The following is a 26476-nucleotide window of genomic DNA, read 5'->3' on the forward strand; positions in this document are numbered from 1 at the left end:
CTTGGTGTATGACCCATTCCCCATCCCCGGAAGCTCTTAGAATCTTTTTATCTTTGATGTTCAGATATTGTATAATGATGTGCCTGGAATTACAATATTTTTTGTCCTTTTTTTTTTTTCTGGTGGCCTAACTCCACCAGTTTTCCATCTTCCTACTCCAATTCGAACTGGTTGTTGCCCGGGACAGCTACACAACTACACAAATGTTGTCTCATCCCTTCACTATTCTGTGAATATTGGATCCTCCATTTCCCGAACTCTAAATCTCTTTTTTGGTTTACTCCCTCATTTTGCTGAACCACACATCCTCTAGTAATTTCTCTCAAGTGTTATATTAAGAGAAAAAAAGGGAAATTTCGGAATTATGAGAGACGAATAACTCACGGAAACTAATAGAGAATGACTGCACATGGTTGCACATAGCATAATTCTCCAGTTATTATGTATGGATTACCTCTGGAAAAACAATGAAAGAGGGAAATAAGGAGGGGAAGAATAAGAGAACCCTAGTGTATCAGAAATATTCCATTTCTTTTATTTTCAAAATATTTGTAGAAATAAACTTAAAATACAGTAAATCATGGCTGTGTCAATCATGTATGTACCAGGTTCATCAAAGTACTTAAAAGAGGTTCAAAATGGAAATATCCTAAATATTCAATAAAAGACTGGTTATGTAAAGACTATAAATCCATGCAACGTAATATTATGCAGCTATAAAAATATTATATATTACTTGTTGACTAGGACGTGGACATGATAATCTGCTGCCAAAAAAAGGAGTCTGTGATAGAACATGTATATATGTGTGCATGCATGTACATGTGTGTGTAATTGTGTGTGTTTGTGTGTACAGCAAAGTATTAAAAGTGGTGAAATTCAGACCTAGGTACTGATCTAGGTAAAATTTTGCTCTAAGCATGTATTTCTTTTATAAGTAGAAAATTTTTAAATTTTTCAATTTTGAATTTTAAATTTTAAATTTTTAAATTTTAATTAAATTTAAAAGCCACTATGGTCAAGAGGTTAAAAGCAGACAATCTATTCAAATGATGTAGACACCTCAATTGTTTATAAAACAATTAGGCAGCTTATTTATTAAAAAATGAGAGACTTGAAAAGTACAAGAAAATTGCCCTATTGCCAGCAGACAATGGCTGTAAACAGAACCTCCCATCTCAGGAACAAGAACAATTTGGTTTCAGATTCTGCTGCTTTCACATTTGAAACTCATTATTTACACTTTTACAATCTAATGGACATAACTCCTTGTATAATTAACCAATTTGCTAGTAGTCACTGAGGAACAAATTACAACTAAACTGCTAAGATTGCATGCAAAACAACAGCAAGAAAGAAGAAAAATCTACCCCATTGTATGTAATTACATGATACACTGAAAACTCCTGCTATACTTGAGACTGTTTTTCTTAGAAAGTTAACATCAGAGATGAAAGTGGGCATCAACAGACCACCGTGACCTTGAGCAAGGTCATCTACCATCCCTGGAGTTTCTTTCTACACAAACCTTAGACAGAAAAGCTAACTTGCAATGCATTGTGCTTAAATATGGAATGTTAAACAGTACCGGGAACGTATCTATTTTTAGCATTACTAAAATTGACGGGTGTTCTTGTAAAGATAGCAAAGTGGAGTAAATTGAAACTTTTGGGCCAATTAAAATTTCCTGTAATACCACAAATCCATTGTAACTAGTAAGTACATCTGCGGAAATGAAATTGTACCATTGATTACTGATTCATTTAGGAGAAAGATATGAGCCAGCCTTAAAATTGAGCTTCATGTAATAAAACTTTCAAAATATTTTCTTTAGCAATATATTCAATCATCTGGCTTTCAAAACGATAGGATTTTCAGGTTAAAGCAAGTTCCATGATTTCTTTCCGGATAGCCATGAAATAACATGTTAGTACTGATCTACTTACAGGGATGTTAAGAGACCATATTTTATAAAGTACTTTGAGAATCATTAATTCACAATATTTTAAAAACAAAGTATATGACTTCTATTGCTTACTTTCAGACAAGAAATGAGTGGCAAAGGTAGAGGGTGTTGAACAGCTGGTGGGCAGCATTTGGGCCTGTGTTCCTGGCATTTGAAAATAGGATGAAAATAGTAGGAAGAGAAGACAGGAGGTAGCAGAGGGACAGAAATCTCTTTCGTATTTTCTCAGCATATGCTACTGATGCTTGATCTCTAATTCACTAATTTTGCATTTTGTAGGTGTATACTTTTGCACAAAATATGTATATTCTTAAACAGTATAGATTTCTTAATTTATACAAATCTAATTCCGGTGTATCCATTTTTTTTATATATAACTTGGATTTTTTGGGTTTTGCTGTTTGTGATGTTCACAATACTTAATGTTTGGCAGCACACAATCTTCCGCCTCTTTCTTCAAAGTTGTCATAGCTAGTCTTTGTTCTTTGCTCATCTATATACATTTTAGAATGAGCTTGTCAGGTCTCTCTCTCTCTCTCTCACACACACACACACCTTGACATTTTGATTGGAATTGCTTTGAATTGATAAATTCATTGGCAAAAACTAATGCTGATATTGACCTCCCGGATCCACGAAGGTCAGAGGGCGAGGGAGAGGACGTAGCATTCATTGCGGTGCCCCTACCTCCTCCAAAATACCTGTCTAACTGCTCTAGAGACTAGTGGGATAAGAGGTGCCCTGAGGCTCTGAGTGTTTCCAAAGACTTTTTAGCCAGTTCTGTTCTTAGCCCCACTGGCACTCCATACTTCCAGAGATACCCAAATCTTCAGTTCCTAAGCCTTTTTGGGGGTTCCACCACACAGGATGGCTGTTCAGCTTCCCCCAGTGTGGCGTAGGATGCACCCTTCTCAGGTCTGCCGAGAGGTACAACTCTCACTTGCTTTTGAGCTTCCAAAATACCATCCTTATTGTCCTTGTGAGTTTATGCCTTTACTTTGTAATCTCTTGACTGCTTTAGTGGGATTTCAGGAGGGTGTGAATGCTGACATATTCAACCATCATCTTTACCCAAAACTCTTGGTGTATAACTTATTTCTGCTCAGTTTGTTTTGGATTTTCTTTCGGCCTGTTTGCTTGTGTTAATTTTTTTTCTTACTTTTTTTTGTTTCGCACCACCAAACAACACCCCCAGCTTTCTGAATCGCAAGCCTTCAAATTCATTTTCTAAAGAATGCATCCAAAACTGTAAACACTGCTCTGAGCACCACCTTTGGCCACTGCTATGTGCTGTCCTGCTCTCACTGTTCTCAATCATCTGGAACATCCGTTTTGTGCTCTTGAACCCAAGAGCTATTTTCAAGTGTAGTAACTTTACATGAGAAAAAAAGTGCCCTCATTACTTCAGCCAACAAGCAAATAAATAGCAAAAGGTGGCCAATGTGAAACCCACAACCCTCGTAGCAGTGGAGACCTCAGAATTCTTCAGAGGCCAGGGCACACCTCTCTGCACCTTTCTTTCTTTCCCTACAGGCCAATGTTCATTTTTCTCTCTTCTGCCCTGACACCACCCACACTACTTTTAGACGTCTGTCTCCTGGAGATCCATTGTGAAACGAGCCAGTCCCACCTGAACCCTTTATCAATTGGAGGCCTGCAAACAGCCCACGGGCAGTTCCTGCTTCACGCACCTCTCTCAACGCATGGTCCACGCTGAAGGTCTGAGCATCCCCACAGATACCCAAAATCAGGATTTCTGAGTTAGGTCAGAAAATTAGTCTTTTTACACAAGGTTATGCGGCACACCAGGTTATTCAAGTTTAAGAAGCACTCATTTAAAGGTTTTTCTGTTAAATGCCATAGACAAACATCTAGATAACAAACACAAAACAAAAAAATGGACAGCCCTTCTCATCAATGCTTGAGGATTTACTTTACATTAATGCTAATAATGAACTTAAATTCTTTTTCCAAGAATTCCTTCACAGTCCTTTGCATAGTTGTAAAAGAGCCTCATCAAGGTCAAAAGCAAGGGCAACCCAAAATTCCACTGCACTAACCTATCACATAAGCGTAACCATTAACCAGCTCACAGCCTCCTTTATTCCTTACAAACAATTTTACAAACTTACTCCGATGTCTCTCAAGTTGGCTTTACACTGTTGCTCCTATTTCTTTAGTAATTTGCCAAATTCATTGCTATAATTCCTACTGTCTAGAGAAAACAAAATGTAGAAGCCAGTGCTTGCAAACGGAAAACCAGAATTCTCACCAAGAAAAACTTACACGGCAGAGAGAACAAAGATGAATGCATTGTTATACATTCACTTAGGAAACCAAAGTTAAAAAAAAAAATCTAAACATCAAGAGCAAAACTAAAGAAAAACGCTGTGTTAGAGACACGATTGGTATTGATCATGGAAATGAGTATCACTGCACACTGATTATTTTCCACTGGTTGTTTCGCATGATCTTTTGCAGATACACAAAATCCTCCGCAATCCGCGCCCAAGTCAACGCAACTTCATCTGCATTAACACACCACCTCCATCCACTAAACTGTCTGCTCAGTGTCTAAGTCTGTCGTTGGAGGTTTATCCTAATTCTCTAGAGAATGCCTCCTCCGTTTCTCGCGGCTGCTTCTCGCTCATCACAGCGGCCTAGTACGGGGATGTCCTCTGTCTCAAACTTCTCTAACATACCAAAGTGTCCCGCTAGCGTTTCTAAAACCAGCAGATACGACGCAGATACAGCCACTATTGTTCAAGCCTGAAAGGGGCCAATGCAGAGGTCAAGCATTTCCGTTTTCTACCCAGAAGAAAAGAGAATAAATCATATAAGCACAGTCTTTAAATAGACATAGATTACAATGGAGTTTAGGCTTAAACAGTTTAACACATGTAATGTGAGGACAACTACAAACGAAGCTCAAATTAGGTTGGAGATTTGCTGGGTGTGAGGGCCAAGGGGTTGCAAGATAAAACTCAGGAAGGGTGAGAAGGGGTCAGAATAATTGGAGAAGGCTTCGCAGGGGGAGGAAGACCCTGGAGGACTCTCACTATTTGGACAGGTGACGAAGGTATTCCAGACGTGGGCAGCAGCATGAACAGAGGCCCAGAGGCGGGAATGAGCACAGCACGCGGAAAAGTCAGTGAGGGCACAGCCACAGCCGGAGCTGAGCACGGACTCTGGAGAGGCCGCGGAGAAAAGGCTGACGAGGCGCTCTGGGGACTCTTCAGGGACGGCCCGAGAACCTTGACGGGCTTCTTCTCCACGGGGTGCAGCTTCTGATGCTGAACGAAACTGCCATACCATTTGAAGGCCTTCCCACACACCTTACACTCGTACGGCTTCTCTCCGGTGTGAACTCGCTGGTGCTGGATGGAGGCGATCTTCTGCGTGAACGCCTTGCCACACTCCTTACACTGGTAGGGTTTCTCCCCAGTATGAATTCTCTGGTGGACAATAAAGAGAGACCGACAACCGAAGGCTTTCCAACATTCCTTGCACTTGTAGAGTTTCTCCCCCGTGTGCAGCCTCTGGTGCTGGAGATGAGCTGCGCTCCTGCGGAAGGCTTTCCCACAGTCCTTGCATTCGTAGGGTTTCTCTCCAGTGTGGATCCGCTGATGCTGAGTCAGGGCTGTGTTGGAACTCAAACCTTTGCCACACTCCTTACATTCGTAGGGCCCTTCTCCAATGTGGTTCTTCTCGTGTACTATACAGTCATAGCTGGACTTGAAGGCTTTGCCACATTCCTTACATTTGAAGGGCTTCTCCCCCGTGTGACTCATCTGATGCCGGATAAGCTTTGAGTTGTATCTGAAGATTTTCCCACATTCTTTGCATTCATAGAACTTCATCCCTCCTCGAAGTATCAGATTCGGGTTCAGACTGAAAGTCTGCCATGTCGCCTTGCTTCTATAGTCCACGTGGTGAGAAACGTTTCTGAGGAGTCCTCCTGCCGGCACCCCGGGCAACTCTGTTTCTTCAGAGGTTTCCTCCTTTACAGTTGGCTCCTCATTCTTGATCCAGGACTCACCACCTGACCAAAGAAACCATGAGTGTCCCGAGTTACTGAGCTGGATGGAAAAGAGGATCCAGTGGTCCTAATTTTCTCGTGTATGATGTGATGTTTTAAATATACCCATAAAATGGCTATAAGCATCCATATAGGAGGATGAGAGAGAAAAAGAAAAATCATGACATATAACTGGAGAAGTAATGACCCCGGAAACAGACTAGGAAGTGCCTCCCATCCATCAGGAGGACTGGGGGGAAAAGGGCAGGTGAAATGGGCAAACTGAGACCTTCAAGAATTGAAAGAAGGCAGGAGGGAGAGAAAAAGAGAAAAAAGAATGGGAAAGATAAGAGAGATCAGCAGAAATGGAAAAAAATTTGTGAGAGAGGGAGAGACCCGGAAGAGGAAAATGACACCAGTGACACTGCTCAGACATCAGAGGCGGGACAGGCTGGAAACACAACTGAGAGCAAACAATGGATCCCAGTGCGCCACCTGGAAGCCAGGAAACCACTCCAAATTCTACATTCTAAACAATGATTCCATTTTTAAATACTCCACATAATATTCTGGAATAAAAGATTATGGCTTTCAGAAAGTCAGCAGGAGCAGAAGTTGAAAAGGAGAGCTCTAGGTCAGGGTGGCATTACTGCTAAAGGAACCACTATTTACAAAATCATAGTATGTGTGACAAGTGAGGCCTGGCACGTTTTTTCAAAAGGAAAGAAAACCAAGTAATCGAAAGCTCCCAGGACTTGTAAATAGTCTTAGGGAAATTTTAGGCTGTGTATATGTGTTAGGTGTGTATGTGGGGGGAATATTTCTTGCCCTCACCTGTATAGCCCCTATAAGACAAATAGAATGTAAACATAAAGACTACGGCGTATGGAACTTTAAAAAAACAAAAAAAAAAAAAAAAAATTAAAGGTATTTTTTTCCATTGCTGAAAGCCTACAAATAAAATGCATAGCTGTGGCACAAATATGTCGTTTTGACCCACAGAATCAAATTTTTCCTAAAATATGGCTGAAACGCTACATCTCTGCCATGAATTTGGCATAAATGAACTATTTCCACTGGTGAGCGAGAAGTGGTTTAGGAGCCCTCGGTGACAGTCTTCTGTGGGAGGATGGTCACGTGTGTATGCAGACAGCATGGCCAAGCACTCCCAGGGACTGGTCTTTCTGGGCTCAGGGCTGGAACTCGGTAGAGGTCAGGGAGTGCACCAAGCACTGCCTTCTGGGAGCTTTGTTCTCCACTGCAGAAGAAATATTTCCAGGAAACCAGGAAGGCAAAACCAGAGACAGCTATATTCTCATACTCACCTGGACAGACGCCTCTCAAAACCGCTGCTTCCCAGGGATCTGGGCCCCAAGGTGCTTCCCCTTTCTCCAGCTGGGAGATCAGAACAGGTTTGGACAATGGAAATGCTACTCCAGCAAGAGAAAAAGACAGACAGTTGAGGGAGACATCCAGAGAGCTTCCTGAGATCTCTCTCAGCCCACCCCACAATGGGCTAGTTGGGGAGGACAGAGAAATGGAACCCCCAAGAGACCAAGTGAGCCAGCCAGCCAGGGCTTCTGACGAAGGGCTCCAAACTGCTCCAAGGGAAGGACAGAGAGACAGCCATTCTCCTCGGGAAGAAACTGCACCCTTGCTCTGACTCAGAAGGGAAATCCTCTAGGGAAGGACGCACGTGCTGACACCCTGGGAGACTCCTCCATTAGGGCAGGGCCCACAACCCTAGAACAACGGAAGCAACAACCCGAGGGACACAGGGCTCCCCTTGGGCACCAGGAAGTCCTTCCCATCAGGGCCCAGAGCCACGCTCTTCCCTGGGAGGTAAGGAAGTCCAGTTTCAAAACAAAAGGGCGCCAGGGATTTCCCCACCGGGCACCTTCAGAGGCCGGTGACTGCAGAACTCCCCCTGAGGTCATCAAACCTACGGGCTACCAGAATCCCCAGAGTATCTGAGAAGACGCCCAACTATCACAAAGGGCCACTGACAAGAGACCTTACCCAGGGAAGCCACATTTGCATAATTCTCCAGCATCACCTCCCTGTACAGGGCCCTCTGCACAGGCTCCAGGCTGGCCCACTGATTCTGGGTGAAGTACACGGCCACATCCTCAAAGGTCACTGACTCCTGAAACAACAGGTTCCTGCTCAAGTGCTGAGTGAGGAGAAGGGGGCAGCCTGAGCTCCAGATGGGCCTGCCACAAGAGATGGACCTGCCGGGGTCCCCAACTCTGAGCCTTGTGGAAGGTCTGTTTTATCAAGAACACCACCCTGTACCCCAGCCCTCAGCCAGTGTTCCCAATTCCGAATGCAGCACCCCAACACTCTCCCATCTGCTCAGCTCTGGGGCCCCAACTGTCATCCCAAACTCAGAGCCTGGCATCTGGGGCTCTCTGCCTGGTAACTGCATCAACCCCTATGTCTCCAACTCACCAGCTGTCCCTCTGGCACCTCCTACCCTCATGTACTCCATCACCTGGTCACCTCATTTTCTATACACTAACCACTGAAGGCAGCTGCCACTCATCCTATCTCAACCCCTCTAAAGTATACACACACAGCCCTCTTCTCCTTCCCCACCATCTTCCACTGTGAGCAAAGGAGCCACACCTCAAAAAGCTTCCCCGCATTTTGCAAATTTCTTTTTATACCATCTTACTTTATCAGAAAGCCAGCTCTGCTGAAGGAAACCTACAGCCTGCCTATTCAAGCCTTCAAAGAAGGTTGGCAGTGTCCTGTCTCTGGGCACAGATCCATCCCACCTGCCGAGGTGTGCCCCTCTCGGCTTCCCCGTGGGACCATCTTCATCTTTCCCAAGAGTGAAGGGAACTAATACTTGTTATTGTCGCTCTCCCCCCACCAGAATGTAAGTCCACGAGGCAAGAATTCTGTGTTGCTCATAACTGGCTCACAAGCACACAGACAGTGCCTGGTAGAGTCGATGCTTCATCTCAATTTGCTGAAAGAATTAATTTCAAAAACGGTTTGGCCACAAATAAAATGTTTTTCAATTTATGACAAGAATCAGAGAACAACAGCAAACACCACCCTAACAGTAAAATGCCAGAGCATATCCATTAAAATTGATGGCTGGTAATTTACCAAGAGCTGTGGTTCTACTTCCTGTGAAAGAATGGAAAAGGAGCATAAATATAGGAAAGCAATAAACATAAACACCTTAGCTTTGTGGATGAAATAACTATAGCCGTCCCTAGTATCCAGGGGGATCGGTTCTAGGACTCCCCGCAGATGCCAAAATCCATGGATGCTCAAATCCCTTTTATAAAAGGGCGTAGTATTCCCGTATCATCTACATACATCCTCCCATATACTTTAAATCATCGCTTGATTACTTACGATACCTAACACAATGTAAATGCTATGTAAATAGTTGTTACATTATATTGTTCAGAGAACAATGATAAGGAAAAAAGTGCATGTTCGGTACAGACACCACCATTAGTGGTCTAACTGCAGAGTACATGTCAGCTACAATGTAACTTTTTTTCAAATATTTTCGAACCACAGTTGGTTGACTATGTGGATGTAGAACCAGCAAATACAGAGGGCTGACTGTATCTGCCTAAAAATATCCAAGCATCCAGAGAATAAATGGAAAACATTTAAAATTGACAAAATCATTCGTTAGCTAGGTGTTTATAGAATAAGTAAACTAAAATCATTAACTTTCCTAAATACCATCATAAACAATTAGAAGATGAAATGAGAGAAAAGTAAGATGTCAGTCATATAAAGATAGCTAAGAATAGACCTAACAAAAATGTGCAAGACCAAGATGAAGAAAATTGAATGTTTCTTAAAATAAACCAAAAAAGAACTGAATACATTGGAACATGTAGTGTTTCTGATTGGGAAGAATCAAATTTGTAAAAAGTCAATTATCTCCCATTTTGTCTATGAATTCAATAAAATCCATTCCCCCACCAAAACAAAACAAAACCAGTAAGATTTATCCAGGAATAGGGGATTATTTAAAGTTATCTGAAAAAGTAAGTGTGAAAGACTAGCCAAGAATGTTTTTGAAGAAAACAATTTTTTTTTTAAAGAAATGAGGGGAAATTAAACCCTACCTTAAAAGGACAACATTTTGAGAAAATGAGAAGACAAGCCACAGACTGGGAGAAAATATTTGAAAAGACAGGTCTGATAAAGGACTGTCACCGAAAGTAAACAAAGAACTCTTAAAACTCAACAATAACAAAGCAAACAACCCCATTAAAAAATGGGCAAAATACTTCATCAAAGACATACAGATGGCAAACAGACATAGGAGAAAGAAGATGGTCTGTATCATGTCACCAGTAATACGCAAATTAAAATAATAACACACCTGCTAGAAAGGCCAAAATCTACAACACTGACACCACCAAATGCTGGTGAGGATGTGGAGCAACAGGAACTTTCATTCATGCAGGTGGGAGTGCAAAAATGGCACAGCTACTTTGGAAGACAGTTTGGCAGTTTCTTACAAAACTAAATATACTGTTACCATATGATCCAGTAATCACTCTCCTTGGTATCTTCCCAAATGAACTGAAAATTTAAGTCCACACAAAAACCTGTTCACAGATGTTTACATCAGCTTTATTCATAACTGATGAATAATGTGGTCCATCTAGACAATGCAATATTATTCAGCATTGCAAAGAAATAAGCTGGGCCGGCCCAGTGGCTCAGGCGGTTAGAGCTCCGTGCTCCTAACTCCGAAGGCTGCCGGTTCAATTCCCACATGGGCCAGTGGACTCTCAACCCACAAGGTTGCCAGTTCAATTCCTCGAGTCCCACAAGGGATGGTGGGCAGCGCCCCCTGCAACTAAGATTGAACACGGCACCTTGAGCTGAGCTGCCGCTGAGCTCCAGGATGGCTCAGTTGGTTGGAGCGCGTCCTCTCAACCACAAGGTTGCCGGTTCAACTGCCACAAGGGAGGGTGGGCTGTGCCCCCTGCAACTAACTATGGCTACTGGACCAGGAGCTGAGCTGCACCCTCCACAACTAACACTGAAAGGACAACAACTTGACTTGGAAAAAAGTCCTGGAAGTACACACTGTTCCCCAATAAAGTCCTGTTCCCCTTCCCCAACAAAAAAAATCTTAAAAAAAAAAAAAAAAGAAGCTATCAAGCCATGAAAAGTCATAGGCGAACCTTAAATGAATATGACTAAGTGAAAGAAACCAGCCTGAAAAGGTTACATACTGTATAGTTCCAACTATATGACATTCTGAAAAAGGCAAAACTATGTATCTAGTTAAAAAGATGACTGGTTGCCAGGGAGGGTGGGATAAACAGGCAGAGCACAGAGGATTTCAGGGCTGTGAAAATACTCTGTATGATACCATAATGGTAGGTACACATCATTACACACTTGTAACCCACAGACTGCACAATACCAACAGTGAACCCTAATGCAAACTATGAACTGTGGGTGATTATAACGTGTCAATGTAGGTTCATCAGTTGTAACTAATGGCCCCCTCTAATAGGGAATGTTGATAATGAGGAAGGCTGTGCACGTGTAAGGGCAGGAAGCACATGGGAACTCTGTTTATCTGCTCACTTTTGCCATGAACCTACAACTTCTCTAAAAACTAAAGTCTACCTAACAAAAGGACAATGCTTAATCTCTTCGCTGGTCTGCAATGTGCAACTAATTGACCAACACCCTTCTATAACTAACTTCCAGCCAAGGGCTGGAAACCCTTTTTAATACATACATCCCACCACGTCACCTCCCCTGCTTAAAATCTGCTAGTGCTTCCTGGTGAGGCCAGAAGAGAAGCCAAGTCTTCACAGTAACCTACAAGTCACGTACCTACTTCCCCTGCCTCCCACAGACCCACGTTCTCTGGCCTCGCCCCATTTCTGGAGCACACCCAGCTTTTCCCCACTCCAGGGCCTTCTCCGTCCTTTTCTCTGGACCATCTCCACAGTAGTTTCCAAGACTGTTCCAATCTCATCCTCAAGGTCTCAACCTCATGTTACCCTCCATGAGGGTAACATGGAGGCAGCTTCTTCAGTTCTTCTCAAATTTGAGAAGGCACATAAGAATCACCTGCAGAGCTGTTGACAACAGAGTCCTAAACCCATGTATCCTCCTCCCCAGTCTGATTCTGAGTCCAAGGTGAGGCCCAAGAATTTGCAGGTCTAAGGGGCTTCCAGGTGATATGCACGCTGGCTGTGGACCACACTCCTGCATGAGAAAAGGGCACTTGTGTGCATTATTCAACGCTATGCACCTAGCATTTAGAAAGTACGTACGCAAAGAACCCTGCTGGTCTCTCTGGGACACAGCTCCAATTTGTGGGGCAACCTCTTCAATGAAGAATTTCTCTGATCTCAGTAAGTGACTTTCTGTGTAGAACAAGATCTGGATTTCCACCTTCAGGGAGAATTTCTTGGCTTGGATCCCCCTTTTCCACTTAAACATACACACCCAAATTCATCACTCTCTATACACAAAACTCTCATTTCCTCCACCATGTATTTACAAGGCATAGCCCTAAAGATAGACTCAAAGAGGAAACCAGAGCCTGGCCAAGTGAGGCCTTCTTGGTCCTTTCCTGATTCCCTGAGAGCTCATGTGATTTTCAAAAGACTGAAAGGAAGCTCAGCTCACCTGAGGCCAAGTTGTTTGGAGCATGGCTGATGTCCCCTGGCTTCATGCACTGTCTTCTGGGTTTGGAAAAACAAGGACCTTAGAAGCTAAGAGAAGAAAAGCCATGAGTGCAATGGGCCCTGTCCTGCATCACCCACTTCACACGGGGCGGACTGAGAGATCCACGCCGCCTATGGCCTTCCCAGTCTCCTCTTTTCCAGCACTGGTAGGAGACTCTACCAGGCCCCCTTCTGGCTGATAGCCCGCAACCTCTTGGTGAACTGCTCTGCCTGGTCCTCCAATCCATGTGCCTGCTCAGTTCGAAGGCGGTCCTAAGCCCATTCGCACGGGGCGCACTGAGGGATCCAAGACAAACCCTGTCCCTACAGTGTTGGGTCTGAACAAACTTACAAAAGAGCTTATAGAGACCATGACATTGACCCCAAAAAAGGTCCCCCTGGAGCGCAGGGACCGGGAAGGCTGGATGCGGGTTAAGAGTAAAAACTCAATGTTCCAGTGAGTGATGCTGACCGAGACCCCCTCCAGGACCTCCACCCAGGGAGACCCCAAACAGAAACGTCAGTACCGGGCGCAGGAACCTGTTGGGCCAAATTCTTTAGGGTAGAAAGGAGGACCAGGCCTCGGTGGACAGGGGGCTGGCTGGACTAAGGCTCTAGAAGGCCGTGCAGCCACCTCGGGCGGCTTCTGCAAGGCCCAGACGCTGGAGCTCTGGGTCACGGGGGAGGGAGCCAGCACTGAGACCGAGTGCAGGGGCAGGGATGCTGACGAGCCGCCAGGGAAAGCGAGGAGGCCGGCACCGGCCGGACCTGGCACGTAGAACTCGCAGGAACCCCCACTCTCCCTTCCGGAACACGAACACCGAGAAGCGGCGGCTAAAAGCCGACGCGGAAGTGAGCGCGCGCGCCCAGCACCCCTCTAGGCCGCCCGGAGGCTGCCCATCTCAGTGGTCTCCGCGGCCTGGCCCCACGTGACCCGGCCCGCCCCGCGGAAGGGGCGGGGTTGCGGGGCTTCTGCCTGCGTCCTCACTGGCTATTGGTTGGTGCCTCCGCCGGGACCGCTGGAATTTGCTTGTGGGACTGTGGTGTCACGGCACTGATGCAGACTCGCTCTATTCAGACCTCGGCCTCTAGACTCAGGTGGGGCCCCGTTAAGGGACTGTCCCATCAGCTGTCGACCGCCTTTATCCCCTGGGTCACCTGGGCTGTGCAGGTGTGGGGAGAATGGCTCCTGTTGTGTCATCTCTTAGATGCCCAGGCCAAGACTCCAGCTTGGGTCCCAGGCTGGGCAGCTCTTAGGAAAACCATGATTTCCTCCTGCCTTTTTAAATCCCTCTCCTACCCAGGACCTAGACGTGGGACCTTTGGAGGCAGATCTATTTAACAACCAAAATAACGGTGACTAAGTTTGCTAGGCATCCTGTATATACTGGATGTGATTCTGTCCTGTACTAAATGATTTTGTCCTGTCTTGACTTTGGCAGGATGCCCTAAATGTCCTGTGTTTAGCTTTTTCCAATAACTTACAAAAATTCTGTAATTTAGAGCTTTTTTTGTTCTTGTTGCCTGGTCACTGGTACTTAAATAACTTAAATGTAAACATTGGCTGAATCATAGCTCCACAAATAAAGATCTGGATAATCTCTTACAGTCTCTACTGCAGGTTTGGCTGATGGAAGAAAAGAGAGAAAACACTTGTTTTCCATATTCAAGAATGGAAAAAACTGTTCTTTGACCGAAATCCCAAGTCACAAACAAGTAACTGCAGTTAATTGACGTTAATTGATGCAACTTTGGGTGAATATGCATATTCTGGAAATCAGCTAATAAGTGACAGCCTCACTTTGGTGACTCCCAGTAACTATGCTTCTTAAGTTAGCAATTCAATGGCAGCCCCAAGTTTCTGAACATGAGCCAACCAGTGACAAATGCCCTTGAAAGTCGGCTAATCAATGATACTCCCACCCACTAGATCCAATTAGCAAGAGACATACCACCATGCTTCTGAAAATCACTGGGTCAGCAGTAATCTTACTCCAGTGACCCCTTCTTGCCAGAGTGGTTGCCAACATGGACAGACTTTTACTTTGGCCAGTCTGATGTGTCTGCTGGACACAGTTCCAGATATACGGCTCCGACTCACCAAGCACTTCAGAGTTATAATAGGAAATTGGCCTCCCACTGCTAGAAGATAGAATGACCCTGGATATCTGGGTCTAGCAAGGGAGTTTTGTTACTCCTTTCACAGGAATCAGACATAGTTACTGAGAAACTATAGCATAAAGTCCTATCAAGAGTACATTAGGAATCTATGGTTGCATAACAAATCACCCCAAAACTTTATGACTGAGAACAATACACATTTATTATCGCTCAAAGTTTCTGTGCATCAGGAATCCAGGAGTGGCCTGGCTGGATGCTACTGGCTTGGGATCTCTTATGAGCTTTCTGTCAGGCGTCACGTGGAGCTGCACTCATCTGAAGGCTTGCGTGAGGCTGGAGGACCTCTCCCTCCAAGGTAGCTCGCTCACTGGCTGGCAAGTTGGTACTGGCTATTGGTGTGAAACCTCGGTCCCTTCACACATGGGTATCTGCACGTGCCTGAGTGTCCTCACAACGTGGTAACAGGCGTCCACCCAAGGTAAGTGACTCAAGAAGCCAAGGCTAGCTGCAGTGTTCTTTATGATCTAGCTTTGGAAGTCATGTACGTCAATATACTCTCATCAAAGGCCAGTCATGATTCAGTGCTGGACACGATGCACTAGGGCACGAATGCCAGGATGAGAATCATCGGGACCACTGTGGAGGCTGCCTAACCCCAAGACTTTACCTACCACAGAAACAGTCCATTTGATAAGACCTATGGTATTTTTATTGTAACATTGATGCAAAGTGATTGCTTTAGAGGAGAATTAGATTTCCAAAAACAGTAGCATAACAACTTCCACTTGCATAATGCCCTTTCTCTAAACTTATCAAATACCTACCATGAATCTATAGAGATGGGCGCACATCTATGGGGATATATATAGCAGAGAGTGCCAAAAAAATGTATATACATTTTAAGAAAGGAAAAAACTGTATTACAATTACACTGATGGTAACCACTTTGAGCATCTCTTGTAATTGCAGAAGTCAAACGTGACTTGTATTCATCTTTTGTTATCAGTATATGTTATTATACTTTTAATAGTTTTTTCCTTTCTTAAAATGTGTATACATTTTTTTTTTGGCACACTCTCTATATATAGACAACTGATTTAAAACAATGGCGCAAAGGTAAATCAGTGGAGAAGAAATAATGTTTTCAAAAAATGGTGCTACAATATGTTACCCATTTTAAAAGGAGGGAGAAAAGGAAAGAGGGAGGAAGGAACTTAGATCCATACCTCATACCCTATACAAAATGTAACTCAAAACAGATGATAGACCTAAATGTAAAATCTAAAACTATAAAACTTTTAGAAAGAAAAATAAGAAAAAGCCTTTGTAAACTTGGTTAAGATTTTTTAAATATGACACTAAAAGCACAATCCATAAAAGGACAAACTGATAAACTGGACTTCATCGATATTAGAATCTGCTCTTCAAAAGATACTCTTAAGAGAGTGAAGACAAACCACAAGACGGGAGAGAATATTTGGAAATCACATATATGAAAAAGGACTTGTATCTATAATACATAAAGACCTCTCAAAGATCAATAAAAAGGAAACCCAATTAAAACATAGGCAGAAAATATGAACACTTTACCAACGATATAGTGGAAAGCAACTATGCACATGAAACTATGCTCAGCATTAGTCATTAGGGAAATGCAAATTAAAACCTCAATAAGATAGCATTACACGCTTATTAGAATAGCTGAAATTAAAGACGGCCATCAAGTGTAGACAGAGCTGTATGAGAAGGGGAACTCTCATACAATGCCGGTGGGAATGGAAAATGGCACAACTACATAGACCAGTTTTGGAGATTCTTAAAAAGTTGACCTAGCCATTCCACTGCTGGTGTTTACCAAGATCAATACAAGCATACACACTTACAAAGGCTTGGACACAAATGTTCGCAGCAGTTCTATCTGTAATAACCAGAACCTGGAAAGAACCCAATGACCATCAGAAGGAGAATGGACAAACAAGTTGTGATATATCTATAGTGGAATACTACTCAGCAAGAAAAGGAATGCCCCATTAAGGTATGAATCTCAAAATAATTATGCTGAGTGAAAGATACCAAAGAGGAGAAGGAAAGACAGTGTGATAACATTTATTATACAAAATCCTAGAAAAGGAAATCTAATCCAAAGTAACAGAAAGCAGATTAATGGTTGCCTGTGGGGAGCCAGGAGGGGGTATTACAAAGGTGCAGCAGCCAAGTTTTGGGGGTTATGGCTCTGCTTATTATCTTGATTGTGGTGATTGTTTCACTGGTATACACATAGGTCAAAACTTATCAATGGCACTAAAATAATAAATAACACTTTTGTTAAGCTCCAGTCACTGCTCTAAGCACTTCTCCATGTATTAGTGCAGTTAATCCTCTACACAGACCTATGAGGTAGATCGTCATCTCTATTTTACAGATATAAGGAAATTAGTAGTTTCTGTAACCTAACCAGTCACACACCTGGGTACATGCCAGTCGGCCTGGCTCCGTATCATTAACCACTACCCTCTTCCTGCAGTGGGCAGTCAAGCTGCCTGCTAAAGTGGATGCTAAAACAGAACATATTTACATCTTCTCTCTTTTCTACAGGTAACAGAAAATAATGGCAGCTTCTTTCATGATTATAAAAAATAATTAGATGAACTTGCAAGGAAATGGCTCCTGCTGTGAGGTCAGGTACAGCAATGATGGATAAATTTAAGACAAACAGGGCTTTTCATCTGACTCAGAGTACACACACCCCAGCTTCTGCAAAGGCACAGATTGCAAATGAGTAGTGAAGTTAACTGTAGAGTAACAAGTAGTGTGGGTGGGTACTGCACCCGAGGTAGGTCTCTCAAAGTTTGCATCCTGTTAGCAATGTCCTTCAAGATGCAGATGGCTCCACATGGACAAGGTCCCTCCATTTTAGGGTTTAGGAGACGTCTATCTAATATTGAGATTGTAATAAGGTGTCCATGTGTCTTTTTCTTTCCTGGTTTACCCCTTGTTTAGTATTGTGTATCTGAGAAAGGATGCATGAGAGATAAAGTTTTAAGATCCAAAGGGTGTGCAATGCCCTTATTCTATACTTACACTTGAGGGTATTGAATTCTGGGTGGAAACCATTTTCCCTTAGAAGGCATACACCATCGTCATCTAATTTCCAAGACTACTGTTGAGAACTCTAATGTCATTCTTATTCCTGACCTTTTGTTTTCTCTCTCTAGAAACTTTTTATGATTTCTTCTTCAAACCTGGTGTTTTGATCACTGGCATCTCTTTGATGTTGGTTTTCTCCAAATCCATCTTTGCTGGGCACTCAGTGGATCCTTCCCATCTGGAAACTTACGTTTTTTTTCATGTTTGAAAGTTTTGGGGTTTATCTTTTGTCTTTTCTAACTGTAAAGAGAGTTCATGTTGGGGAAACGCGGGCTTAGAGAAATAGGGTTTCATGATGTAAGCTGAGAGTCTGAATCATCACGGGGCTTCTCCCCAGTGTGCATCTGCTGATGGACAATAAAGCTTGAGCTACAACTGAAAGTTTTCCAACACTCGTTACATTCATAGAGTTTCTCCCCAGTGTGGAACCTTTGGTGCTGGAGGAAGACGGAGCTGCTGCTGAAGGCCTTGCCACACTCCTTACATTTATAGGGCTTTTCTCCAGTGTGGATTCTCTGATGCTGAATCAAGGCCGTGTCTGAACTTAAGCCTTTCCCACACTCTTTACATTTAAACGGTTTCTTTCCAGTGTGAATGATCTGACGCCAAATAAATAATGAGTTATATCTGAAGTCTTTTCCACATTCTTTGCAGTCAAAAGAATTTCCACTAGTGTGACATGTCTGATGTCGGTGGAAATCTGCCATTCGACTGAAGTATCACATTTTCCACAGTCATAAGACATCTGACCACCAGGAATTGTCTGATTCATAGTGAGTTGTGTGCTGACACTGACGTTTTTTCCTAATTTCTCACACCTCTCCCTGCTCTCAACGGTGCAGGCCTCACGATGCCAGGCTGACCCATCTGAGAAATCTTTCCTCTTCGGCTCTATCTCTTTAACTATCCATTGACTGTGCTGCCGCTCTAGGCTGCTCCCAAGGTCATGGTGCTGGGGAACGCTCCCCAGCAGCCCTTCCGATGTCAGTCTGTGGGACTCTGATTCTTTGGAAATGTGTTTCTTTGGAGTTGATTCTTCCTTCTCAGTTCTGGTCTCACCCCTGATATTACCAAAAGAAAACACAAGTGTCAGCCCCTGATCCTGTGGTAAGAAAATACTCGTGCTAAAGGCAAAACAGGATCAAGTGGCCCTGATTTGCCAAGTATGTGGATATTTCCAATATGTCCACAGAATGGCTACCAAATATCACCCGGCAACAGAGCCCCACAGGTGAAATGAAGACTCTATGGGAGAGAGGCAAGTGAGGCCAGGACGCATTCCCATAAGGAGTGAAGACTGGGAAACAGCAGACTGTTAACTAGGGCAAAAGACCGAGAGCTGTCTCCCAAGTCAATGGGATGGATAAAAGCCTAGACATACAGAAGTGTGGAACAGACACCCTAGGTGAGAGGAAGACCACTGAGACTGGAGAAGAAGGGGAAAGTCAAGCAGCTCAAGCGCTGCAAAGGGTCCCACAGGCTGAAATTCCTTAAGAGCTGTTTATTTTTAAACACTATCCACGTCATCGTCTTTGAAAAGAGACCTGATCTGTCATCAGGTTGGCTCTACTAAAGCAGCAGGCTCCCAGGCGGCTGGCCCAGGGGACCAGGCAGAGCAAACAGCACAGAATCCAGAAGGAAAGGGGAAGACGTGGAGGCTTGTCTGTAAGGTAAAGGGCACTGGACATGTGAAGAACCCTCCCAAGAAGGGACATAGTCCCAGAGAGGACCAGGTAAGATTCTGGACTTTTTCCCTAAAACACCACACAGGATGTGTATACAGTTTAACAGGACACTATGGAATGTGAAATCCTAAACTAAAAAGGGAAAACTGAAGGCTATTCTGCCTTCACTATTGAGGCCTTTTGCAGGCAAATATAACCTTCAGCGCTGGGCCAGGGCAAAACCTCATGTATTTATAAGCAAACTGCTTCAAAATTTTTTTTGCCCAGATAGCCTGAAATCCTGGGGTCATATCCAGAAGGGCAGAGCTCTAACACAAGGCGGGGGCGGAGATGGGAAGAGAACTGTGCATGGACATTCTCTGTAAAGTCTGAAGTGCACAGGAAATTTTGCCAGGCAGAGAGGGAATGAAGCAGAATAACAAAGGCAAAAAAATACACTATGTTGTTATTTTCAGTTCTCATAGCAATACTTTCAAAATGAGGAAGCCATTCACCTTTCGTTTACATCAAGTTTTGCTTTGAAAGTTCATCTTTTAAAAAAACTATTAAGTGTCCATGAAACAAGAACGGCAGGAGACAGGTGGCTGGAGAGATGAGGGGCCATGGGGTGTGTTGTGCTAGTGTCTGCATATGTGTGAAAATTCCTATTATAAAAATGAAAATTTTTTTTATTTCTTAAATCAGTGCTTAGGAACTTGCGATTCCATTTTCCGCACAAACAATGTACTATACGAGTATGTGGATGGCCAGACAGGCCCCCAGAAGCCTATTTTCTTCGTAAGGTGGTTGGCGTCTTCATCTTTGCAAAAACAAACTGATGCAAAAATGTTTCCAAATGACAGAGATGAAAAGAATTGTCATGCTCTAAGAGCTGCAAGTCAGACAGTGTCCCTTGGCAGGTGGTGAGGTGGAAAGGCACAGAGGAACATGCAAAGAAACCCTGCAGCCATGCCTTTCTTGGAAGAAACTGCCCCTTCTTCATTTGAGGGAGACTACCACCATGAACTCAAGAGAATCACATGTAATGATTCCACAGGAATGAAAAGAGTCTCACAAGAGAAGACACACTTCTTACACATTGAAATGTGAACACAAACAAGCAGGCTAAGCAGAAAAGGCAGCTGACAGGGTCTCGTGCTCACCTGGACAGATACCTCTGAGGTTATCCCTGCCCAGAGGTTTGCAGGGATCGAGACGCCATGGCAGATCCCCCTGTTACGGCTGAGAGACCAGAACAGGTGTGGTAAATGGAAACCTGCCCATAGAGAAAGAAACAGGAACAAAAAGGTAAAGGGACTCATGAAGCAGGGTCCCCTCTCAGTCCTCTTTATCTTTCTCTGCTAAGCAAGGTAGGGAGAGACGAAGTGAAGTCAGCGTGTGCCATGTTAGAAGACAGAAAATTCCGACAGGGGGAGAATACTGGAATAATCCCTCACTCACGTGAAAGAGTCCCAAATCTTCTTCAGAGAAGATTGTGCCCTTTGGAAGACGGGGGCACAAAGGGCGCTGCTGAGCTCATAAGAGCTCTTCATTTCCCTGCACGCTTGGGGCAGAGCCCCTCCCACGGCTGGAGGGACAGCTGATTTCAAAATCTGGGAACCCAGGGCTCTCTGCACCCAGGAGTCTTCAGGGAGCTCAGCTTTCAGAGTGACTGCCCATGAGGATTATTAGAGACCGCACAAGGTCTTGGGAAGAAAGCAAGGATGCTCAAAGGGCACACGCAGACAACAGCAGGGAGAAGACGTCTTACCCAGGGAAGCCACATTTGCATAATTCTCCAGCATCACTTCCCTGAACAGGGCCCTCTGCACAGGGTCCAGGATGACCCATTCATTCTGAGTGAAGTACACGGCCACGTCCTCAAGGGTCACTGACTCCTGATACAGCTTCCTGCTCATGCCTGTGTGATGGCAGTGGAGCCTAACTATCGGGGCAGAGGCCTACTGGGTCTGGTGGTATTGCTAAGGACAGCTACCCAGTGCCTTCCCCCAGCTCAGGGGCCAGACCTCAGTCAGCACTGCCCTCATCAACAGGGGAGCCCAAGACTCACTGCACCCGTTTGTGGTCATCCCCAGCAAACAGCCCTTCCTTCTCCTGAGGATCTCTGCGTTGACTCCGCCGTGCCCTCTGGCTCCTTTCCCCTACCTGGGTCTTGTGTGCACATGCACAGGGGGCATCTGTATAAACATGGCCCACGGCACTTTTATACTGATCTCCACTCCCTCCCTGACCCCACTAAAATGACAGTAACATAATGGCCCAAGAGAAGAGTCAGAGCAGACTAGAGAAGTTAACAGAATCTTAGAAGGCAGGAAAAGGATGGATGGTAACTAAAAGAGCAGAGAAAGCGGCGTCTTTATTTATTTTCCATTACAACTGACACTGAGAAAGCTGAATCTTATCTGCTGGCAGAGGGAGAAGCACCCCAGAAGAAGGCCAATTCACACCACAGAACCAAGGATGAGCTCAGGATTTTTTAAGTGTGCACTGCTTTTCAGAACTTGGTAAAATATTCCATCTATTTAAAAGCACCAGGGAGGAGGGAGGATCCACAAAGTACTTAGGACAATGAATGAAAAATACTTTACACAAAAGTACATCACTGGTACGTCTCAGAAAAACGAGAACATAAAAAAGACCCTAAAGTCTTTCCAAGAAGGAAAAACAACACACACATGAAAACTGGGAAGTCCAGATGGCAGCAGACTACGCAACAAAAGTAAAAGGAGAAACGTTCTTCAAATGCTGAGGGGAAACCCATTTCTCATCGACATGGTGTCACAGGAATCAGACTTTTCCTTCTGCCTGAATCAGAATAAGACAAAATTACATAAAACAAGGCACTGGAGCAGTCTTTCCTTGAATAAAGCAATTCTAGTAATTTTTTTTTCAATGGCACACTTTATCCAAGGAAAGACTTCTCCAGTCTTGTGGACGGGCTGAAAGGGGCCTTCATTTGTACGCAGTGATGCAGATTTCTACTTTTCAGCCTCAATCGCCAAATCTATCCCCATCAATACCCCCGCACTCGCTCACTTTGTCCCCCACCCGGATTATCTTCCTTTAGGCCTTCTCATCTCTCCACTCCCCGCTCATCGCCTCCCCTTCCCCAAACACACCCAACAGTGTCAGATTCACGATGGGCGTCACTGGCCTGGACAAGTCGGGGTCTGGATGCAGAGCCGACACCGGCTCTCTCTGGGCAGCAAAAGGCTGGCGGCCAACAGAAGCTGGGAGGACGCTGGCTCACCGGGCGCCGAGTGGCCTGGAGCATGGCTGGCGTCGCCGCTTCACACACTGCTCTTGGGGTTCTGAGAAGTGACACTGCAGAGAAAATAAAGAGGCGTGAGTAAGACTGATGCCGCCAGGCACTGTACAAACGTCTTCGGCCCGCCCTGGACCCCTCTCCGTCCCGCCACAAAGGGTAGAAAACCCGGCACTGTGCCCCGGGAGAGCAAATCTGTTACCCGGGCCCGGGAGCTGCGACCCGAGGCCACCGCGAAGCGCGCGGCGTAGGCGCGTGGCACGCGTGGGAACAGGCGGTTCTCGCCTGAGAAAGCGCCGCGCCGGCTCGGCCGGAAGTGCGTCATTTCCCCGCCCCAGCAACCTGGGACGCCGCCCGTCTCTATGGTTCCGCATCCCAGCCGCAGCCGCCCCTCGTTGCGCAGACAGGTGGTTCCCGGCCTTTCCCCTGCGTCATGCAGGGCTCGCACCTGGTAACGCCTCTGGGGGATGTCGGCCGGCCAGCTTAGGCCACAGGATGGTTCCGGTCCTAGGAAATATCCGGGGTTCTCCGGCGTTTGCCACTACGGGCTGCCCTTCCAGGGACTGGGGAAGAGGGACAGTTCCTTCACAGCCACGGCTGCGTGGGTCCTGTGTCTGCCCCGCAGTGGGAGGATTAGAAGCGGAGGGACCATCACTTCAGCGGCCGAATGGGTACCGGTGGAGAGTACCGACTACCGAGGTCCAGAAACCCGGCTGTGCACCCCTTATTAGCTGTGTGGCCAGCACAAGTTTGCCTGTTTCCTTGTATGTTAAATGGGTTTGATGGTGGTACCAACCTCAAAGGGTTAATTAAATGAGTTAATGGCTTGGCAAAGTATTTACAGTGATGTCTGGCATATAAGTGCTTGCGAGTTTGTTTTGTTTTCTGATTGTTATTTGCTTTTGAAGATACAGCAGGAGCTCCCATAAGTTTAGGGAATCATTAACAGCCATTAACATTTAGCCTTATGGGCCCTTTCCCACCCTGTACCGGTGCGTGTGTAGTAACACAAGATCGTTTCTTTAATTACAATATGGCTGAGTAATCATCTTCATTCAGTGTTTTCTTAGGAAGATGTTATATATAACACACTTAGATCCTACAAACATACACACCGGGAGTGCCAAAAATTTGTATATAACTGAACACTTTGGTCTACCTTGCTCAAGCAGTAGTTCGTTGTAATCAGAAGTATCTATCTGGACGCTGATGGTAACCACCTTGAGCACCTCTTGTAATTGCAAAAGTCAAACATGTATTCGAGTATTACAATTTTAATAGTTTTTTCCTTTCTTAAAATATGTATACAGTTTGTTGGCACCCTCTGTATATTTAATGTCCATTTATCTGAACCTTTATGCAAAAAAAGAATAGACAAAAGAAATATGAAACTAATGCACACAATGCAGAATTTCCCCTGCTATAAATGACAAATGACCTGAGAAAACTTAATGCAACACTTACATATGGTTGGGTAAGATTTAGAGAAGTTTTACAAAATCGTATTGGAAATGAGACAACCGCAGAGAGCAGGAGCAAACGCAGCCTCTCAGCAGTCTACTTGGTGCCAGCACACCAGACAGCAGCTGCTCATGTTGCCCACATAGGATACTGCAGTGGGTCCTCTGGATGGGAGCTCATATTTTGTGAACCAAGCTCTTATACTCAAGGTGAGCTAATAAGAATTTACACATATATACACACACAAATGTATACTTATGTGTAAAGGAATGTTTAAATTCTGGGCCCTTTTGGTCCGTGATATAAACCCAGGATCAGTTAGGTGACAGCAGTGATCGTGGTGGTGGGCACCAGGGGAAAGCGAGTCAGTGCCCAGATGTCTCTGAACAATCTCTCTACCTCCAGTTTTTCTAACAACCTGGAAAGACGTTTTCCTATATGGTATAAGCACTGCTCCCTGCAGAGCCAAATGCTATACTAAGATTGCATTCCCTTTATTGTACAACTTTAAAAAAAAATTCCTAGTTGCCTTTCTGTTTTCCACTACTTGACTTCATGATAGCCTAAATTTTTCACAAACTCTCCTTGGTATGAGGACACGAGATTCCAGCCCTGCTACACTACACAACCATTGTCCTGAGTCTGCACTGTTTTCCCACAATGAACCCATGTTTTTCTGGACACAGTGTCTTCCTCATTCTTCTTTCACTGGAGCACACCCTCACATAAAGATGTTCAGTCATGTGGTAGATGTGTGTGTCAGAAATATGACAAAGAAACCACGGTCATTGTGATTTTCCGTATTTGACCGTTTTTCTTAGCATGATTCTGGCTGAGGGATGTTCACATAGTCTGGAAGCTAAGTAAGTTTTGTTTTTGCCTTTTATTCTCCTGAATTCTGTGTATTGCACAAACCTGATCAAGAAGTGAAGAAAAAGAAAAATCCCCAACATCTCACGGATTTAAATTTCTCACTGTGTTGAGGGAAATTTTGGGGGTAATGCAAATTTTCTATATCTTAGTTACACAACTGTATTCATTGTCAAAACTCACCAAAGTATTCTTTAATAGGGTAAATTTTACTGTTTATATAGTATATTTCACTAAACCTGACCAAACCAAAACCAAAATATCTTTCTGTGCCCTCACTTGCAGATAAAATTTTATGGTGTTATAACAGTGTACATATCATTTTCTGAATACCGTATCCCCACATCATTATTTAAATACTTCCCCATGTTGCTACACTTTCCTGAAACTGATTTCAAGAAAGGTCAGAATCTGTAACCACTAGACGGAAAGTACGGCCAAACCATTGAGATCATAACATCTGGTACAATTAGCGTCCTTTAAACTCTTCTTGGTGTTGCCTAAGTAGTTCATTATATAAAGTTAATGAAAAGGTTCCACCACTCACAAATTCAGATTTAATCACAGGGGACGCGAAACAGTTGTGAGGACGTGTCCACGGGCATGCATGGTACCTGATCAGGAATGGACTCTTCTGAGGCAGGGGCTCCATGAGTCGTTGTTGGGTTTCTCTTGTTCCCTCTAGAGCTCACCAGTGTGAGGGCACCATGTTCACCCCGTGTAGAATTTGTAAGTTTCTGCACCCAGGCACCTATCCTAAAGTGCACAAGCCCAAGTCACTTTTTGTACCTATTTATTTGAGTGGGCACTAAAATTAAACAATGATATGAGTGGAAATAGCAAAGGAACCCAAACAGAAAAACCACATTCCCTTCCAATCATATTCTTTTCACTGATTATTTTCTTGGTCTATTGCTTAGTTACATAGGATCCTCCGAATGGTCATTATCAAGGTAATAAAAAATTCAAGGCTCAGATTTCTCACAGGGAGCTTCACTCTTAGCCCACCAAATGGCCCTCCTTAAATCCTGAAAACAAACATTGGATATTTTCTCTGATTTCTTCCTCCCATGGGCTTTGTATTCCCTCTATTTCTCAAATTACAATAGCCTATCTCATTATAATGCCATACTCGTAAAATCCAAATTTCTAACTCTAGTAGCCCCAGAAGGCAGGAACAGACTGATGGTTAGTTCAAAACTGGACACTGTAAAGGAAAAATACTATCATTTCCTACCCAGGGGATAGAAG

At 44.2% G+C, this 26476-nt stretch overlaps 2 protein-coding genes across 2 annotated transcripts in view; both read right to left on the bottom strand.

Annotated features, from left to right (window-relative positions):
- Window positions 1-507: 507 nt before the first annotated feature.
- The window catches only part of LOC109445311 (uncharacterized), a 33311-nt gene continuing 7342 nt past the window's right edge, over window positions 508-26476 (bottom strand). Inside the window, 6 exon segments of the mRNA XM_074312878.1 lie at window positions 508-6008; window positions 7310-7414; window positions 8004-8130; window positions 12639-12724; window positions 13204-13216; window positions 13311-13479. Of these exon segments, the coding sequence (XP_074168979.1) occupies window positions 4951-6008; window positions 7310-7414; window positions 8004-8130; window positions 12639-12724; window positions 13204-13216; window positions 13311-13479 (1558 nt within the window). The 3' untranslated portion in view covers window positions 508-4950.
- Window positions 16884-23449, bottom strand: ZNF620 (zinc finger protein 620). Its single transcript, XM_074312577.1, is given in 4 exon segments — window positions 16884-18665; window positions 18668-19005; window positions 22749-22953; window positions 23097-23449. Coding segments are annotated over 4 exon segments (1146 nt in total). The 5' UTR covers window positions 23269-23449; the 3' UTR covers window positions 16884-18234.

Source organism: Rhinolophus sinicus, linkage group LG10 (genome assembly GCF_036562045.2).
Source record: "Rhinolophus sinicus isolate RSC01 linkage group LG10, ASM3656204v1, whole genome shotgun sequence".
NCBI lineage: Eukaryota > Metazoa > Chordata > Mammalia > Chiroptera > Rhinolophidae > Rhinolophus > Rhinolophus sinicus.